The sequence below is a fragment of the Antechinus flavipes genome, chromosome 6, assembly GCF_016432865.1.
Source record: "Antechinus flavipes isolate AdamAnt ecotype Samford, QLD, Australia chromosome 6, AdamAnt_v2, whole genome shotgun sequence".
Taxonomy (NCBI): domain Eukaryota; kingdom Metazoa; phylum Chordata; class Mammalia; order Dasyuromorphia; family Dasyuridae; genus Antechinus; species Antechinus flavipes.
Window position 1 is genome coordinate 260,738,271 of NC_067403.1, and position 5,232 is coordinate 260,743,502.

At 41.9% G+C, this 5,232-nt stretch overlaps 1 protein-coding gene across 1 annotated transcript; it reads right to left on the bottom strand.

The window, feature by feature from the left end:
* Window positions 1-3,811: 3,811 nt before the first annotated feature.
* Window positions 3,812-4,756, bottom strand: LOC127541719 (mas-related G-protein coupled receptor member X4-like). Its single transcript, XM_051966938.1, has one exon. The coding sequence runs from the start codon at window positions 4,754-4,756 to the stop codon at window positions 3,812-3,814; it is 945 nt and encodes a 314-aa protein (XP_051822898.1).
* Between the last annotated feature and the right edge of the window lie 476 nt (window positions 4,757-5,232).

Below are 5,232 nucleotides of genomic sequence, written 5' to 3' on the forward strand. Positions count from 1 at the left end.
GTGAAGACTTAGAAGGGACATGGCGAGAGTCTTTTAAGTCTTCAGGAAGGGTTTTCAGATAAAAGATACCCTTGTGTTGCCTGAGCCCAGAGTGGAATGAGGACCAATGGGAGCAGCTCAGCAAGAAAGAGTTGCAAGGATGGGGACATAACATCTCAAAAATTAGAAATGTCCCAAAGGAAAATGGATTGCTCCAGGAGAGGTCACATTCTCTTTATGAGAGATCTGGATGCAGTCCCTGTCACTCTTGCCAGAGTAGGCAAGTCTCAACTGGTTTCAGTTGGTCTCCAAGGTCCAGTGGGGTCTAATCTCTTCCCTCATCTCCTGGAGTATTCAAGCTTCACTTCTAAGTTCGCTCCTTAAAGCCACTGCCCCCAATGAATGTCAGAAGAATTTCACTGTCTTGGTCTCCACACTGAATATCTGGAACTGTGCAAAACAGGCCCAGAGACAGATTTTGGAGCTCAAGTAGCAGTTTAATTCATCACTTTCAGAGTGAAGAATACAGTTTGTAAAAATTCTCCTGGTTGGGAGACCTCTACTTATAGCAGGAACGGTAGAGCTTTTATACACAAACCATAAGTGGGAAGGGAGGTGAAAGGTGGATTATAATATAATTATTTTCAGGGCCTGAGTAGTTTTCCATGACAAGCCCAGGAGTGGAAGGCAATATGGGTGTACTCCAATCCTGTGAGAACAGTTCTTAAGTGATTGTTTCAAAACCCGGAAATTATTACTTGGTGAGGGATAGGAGAAAAGTTGTTTGACAAGAATAGGGTCTGTAATGTTTGATTCTCTTCAATTAATACACAGAGGAGAATGTTGTAAAGGATCGATTGAACATTTCAAGTTGCATTGTAAGATTGACTCCCAAGTCAGAGTTTTTGGGAAAATGGTAGCTTGGAAATAACTCAGTTATTAATATATTCATTCTAAACATCCTGTTGAATATGATGAAAATCATAATTTTCTTTTACAAATGCAATATATATCACACAACATTAAATTATAAATCCTAAAAATTAAAGAAGACATTAAATATATTGATTTTTTAAAAAATCTCATTGATTTAGTGTATAAAAGTAGGAGTTGATTTAAAAAAAAAAACCTAATAAAATCCATAAAGCATTGGTTAATTTGATTTAAAAAGAGAAGAAAACCAAATGCCTAGTATTAAAATGTAGTGTGAATCTACAACTATGAAGATGAAATTAAATGAATTAGAAGCAGTTATTTTGCCCAATTAAGTGCCAATAAATTTAACAGTTTAAGTGAAATGCAAGAATATTCACCAAAATATGAATCGCCAAGATTAGAAGATGAAAGAGAATATACAAGTCGATCCATTTTAAACAAAACAAACTGATATAGGCCATAAAAAAGCTTCTTAAACAAAAAGTTCCAGGACTAGATGGCTTTACAAGGGAATTCTATCAAACATTTAATACTTAACTAATTCCAATATTAAATAAATTATGTGAAATCATAGGCAAAGAAGGGATCTTACTAAATTCCTTTATGTAACAAATATGATAATGATACCTAAATCACAGTGAGTAAAAACAGAGGAAGAAAATGTAAGATCAATTTCATTAATGAATATGAGTGCAAAAATCCTAAATAAAATATCAGCTAAAAAATTAGAAGAAAATATGGAAAGATTATATACATTATGATCAAATAGTATTTATACCAGGAATGCAAGGATAGTTAACATAAGGAAAACCATTCCCACAATTGATGATTTAAAAAATAAAAGTCAAAAAAATTATAGGATTACACCATTTGGTGTTTGGAAAAAGGGACCTTGTATGGAAAAAAAATCACCCCAGACTCCCAAGAGAGAAATTGAGGCAGAGCTTTGAGCCCAAAATTGTTTATTGAAGGAGTCCATCTCCCCTGAAACCCAAACCTCCATCTCAATCTCAGAAGTCATCTCCCCTCATGGCACCATTTTTATAGGGTTACAATTATATATATTACATACAATTATACCATGATACATAGACTAAAATGTGAAAACCAGAAGGGTCACAAAGTTTTGAGATGGGCAGGTCTTGATTATCATAATATGGTCATAAGATGGATGAGCTATCCTTTAGGTTGGGCAAGAGGAGATAGAGCACTACCCCAAGAACATTTGGGGGATCTTAGGGTTTTTCCATCGTGGCAGCATGGAATGTGGGCAAAATAGAGATACTTTGTGTCAGGGTTCTCATGATTCTGTGTCATGCACTGGCTGGTATATAAGTAATTTCTTAATACTAGCATGAGATCTTCCCAAAGCCTCTCTAACAGAATCTATATTCCTCTATGATCATGAATTACTTAATATATTAGTAGACAATTGAGTAGATATGTATTGCTAAATAATTACTAACAATCATTGTCTCTTTCAAAATTATCATGGTTTGATTAATACTGATTAGAATTTTAGTGGATGCCCCCAAGGAGGTTTCTCATCCTGAAATCACTAAGGTCATTGTCATTGGAGGAAGCCAGTGGAAGCTGAATCATCTCCCACAATCTGGATATTGCATAGGAGATTGTTGTTCAGTGTGTGTGTGTGTGTGTGTGTGTGTGTGTGTGTGTGTGTGTGTTGATATGTAATATGTATTGTATAAGGTGACTTCTCCTGTTTTGGTCTCATTGCCCTGTCATGTAACACCCCTACAATATGCAACATTAGGGTGGCCCTGTTAATGTTATACATGCCCTCATCAGGAACTGAGTCATGCAGAGTGAAAGAGAGATTCCCAGAAACTTACAGACACAGAGAGACTCAAAGTGATGCAGACGTAGACAAAGAGACAGGACACAAGAGAGGGTACTGAGCCCCAGCCTTGACTTTTAAAGGAGAGAAGTATTTGATTCAGTCCAATGATGGGAGGGGGGAAGGAAAAGGAGCCCCAGAAGGGGATGGAGGAGGACTTAACTGAGTTGGAATATTCTCTTTTTAGGCTTGAGGGAGGGGAGAAGATCCAAGAGAACTTTGTAGGTCAAGCCTACAAAACAATGAGAGAAGAAGACAATGTTGGGGAGCATGACCCCCAAAACTTTGAGGATCCTGTTCTCTGACTCTATGCCTTCATTTGCAGAAAGTGGGAAGGAGAGGGCAGAAAGACATGGGGACTTTGAGGATGTATTTCTTCTTCCTGTTCTCTTCAGGAAAAGGACAGTGGAAATTTCTGGTAGAAATTTTCCTCTGGGATGACACATGAACCCTCAATCCCTAGGTAAAGGGTTCTTCAACAAACTAGAGGGTTCCAAGTACACAGAACATTGAATGGAGCAGGAATCAGGAAGATCTGAGATCAAATCTACTCTCTGAACTTTTATCTGCCTCAGTTTCCTCAAGTGAAAAATAGATATCCAGAGAGCACCTACTTCCCAAGTACATGGTGAGGATTAAAGGAGATTTTTGTATAGCACTCAGGACAGGCCTGATGTAATTTTATTCAGTCATGTGACTCTGTGACCTCATCTAAGATTTCCTTGGAAAAGATACTGGCGTGCTTTGCCATTTCTTTTGCAAGCTCATTTTGAAGATAAGGAAACTGAGGCAAATAGAATTAAGTGACTTGCCCAGGATCACAGAGCAGGTGCCTCAAGACAGATGTGATCTCAGTACTATCCATTTCAGGCCCTGGAACTCTTGTCTTCTGCATTGCCCACCTGCCTGGCATATAGTAGTCACCTAATAAATGTTTGTTTACCAGTTAGAGTTCACACTCTGGACAGCAATATAAAGATGGCAGGGGGAGTCCTTGGAGGGAAGGGAGGGGGCTTGTAAAACGTTTTGTTGTTAGGCTCACAATAACATTTCGTGGCTATCGGTGCGGGGGGTGTCCCTCATCCCACCTTCCATCTCTTGCTTTTCTCTCAGGGCCCTCTGGAGCACCACCCTAAGGGGCTCCCTCCTTGCATGCCTTTGTCGGCCCAGGAAGAAGTAAATGAGGGGATTCACGCTGCTGTTTATACAGGCCAGGAAGGGATGGATCCAATAAGGGACGAAAGGTATGCAGAAGCGAAAGGCCAGGAAAGACAAGATCTCTGGGGGCAGACCGAAGAGCAGGAACACGAGGACCGTGAGCAGGACCAGGAGGTAGAGCCTGGGGGGCTGCCGGACCTGGGAGCAGCACTGGATCTTCACCAGGAAGGTCAGGCTGGACACGCACATGATGCAGGTGAGGAGGAAAAAATATGCTGCGCGGATATTTAAAACGACTTCATCACAAAGTCTCAAGTTCAAAATTACCCGTACCAGTCCGGCCTGAACCCAGATCCCACTGCAAACCACAGCGGACAAGTGCTTGGGGCGGTGACCTCGGCACCAGAGTGGGAAGAGCACAATTAGACAGCGCTCGGTGCTGATCGCCGCCAGGAAGCTCAGACCCGCAATGTAGAATGTGGACTCCAGGGAGAGCATTATGCGGAACGTTGAACCACCAGACAGATATCTGTGAAATTCATCTATGAATTCAAGGATAGTGAAACACAGGAAAAGGGCGTCGGCACCCGCCAGGTTGAGGATGTAGATGGAAAAAGGGGTCCTCCGGATGCGGAAGCCCAGGAGCCACACGACCGTGCAGTTCCCCACCAGCCCAAGCAGGGAAATGACCAGAATGAGGATCTCCTGCCAGTGATATAAAAAAAAGTTTCCATCTTCCCCACCAGCTCGACTCCCATTAGCTCCTCTCTCCGTCACATTGTCATGAACATATTCCAGCTGCCCAGGTGTGGAGAACATGACCATGGCGGGCGGTCCCAGCTCCTCTCAGACTTCCTGGGGACACAGAAACAGAAAAGGGCATCAGGGACTTTTCTCGACTCCTGCTCCCCACTGCTTCTCTCTAGGGTGCAGCTAGGAGGCGCCACAGTGCCCAGACGGGTTGGTCTGGAATAAGAAATGAGTTATAATCTTGCCTCAGACGCCAATGAGGAAAGGATTATGAGATTGCCCAAATCCTCAGGGTGCATGATTTTCCACCACAGCTGAGATCCCACCAATGAGAAGATCTTACAAAGAGCATCTTACATGGGTGTTATTCTTACCCCACTTATTGACTGGAGAGATAGCTCGATGGCTTTGCCAATTTACTGGAGGCATCTGGATCTCATCATGCCCTCACCTGATGGAGCTGAAGGCTTTCATTTCACCTCCTTGTCCACTCCCTCAATGATTGTTAATCAATTAGAGTTGATTTCCACTCTTTGGCACATCACCCTTTC

Coding starts and splice junctions, on each gene's coding strand:
- LOC127541719 (XM_051966938.1), bottom strand. CDS start 4,756: ATGGTCATGTTCTCCACACCTGGGCAGCTGGAATATGTTCATGACAAT.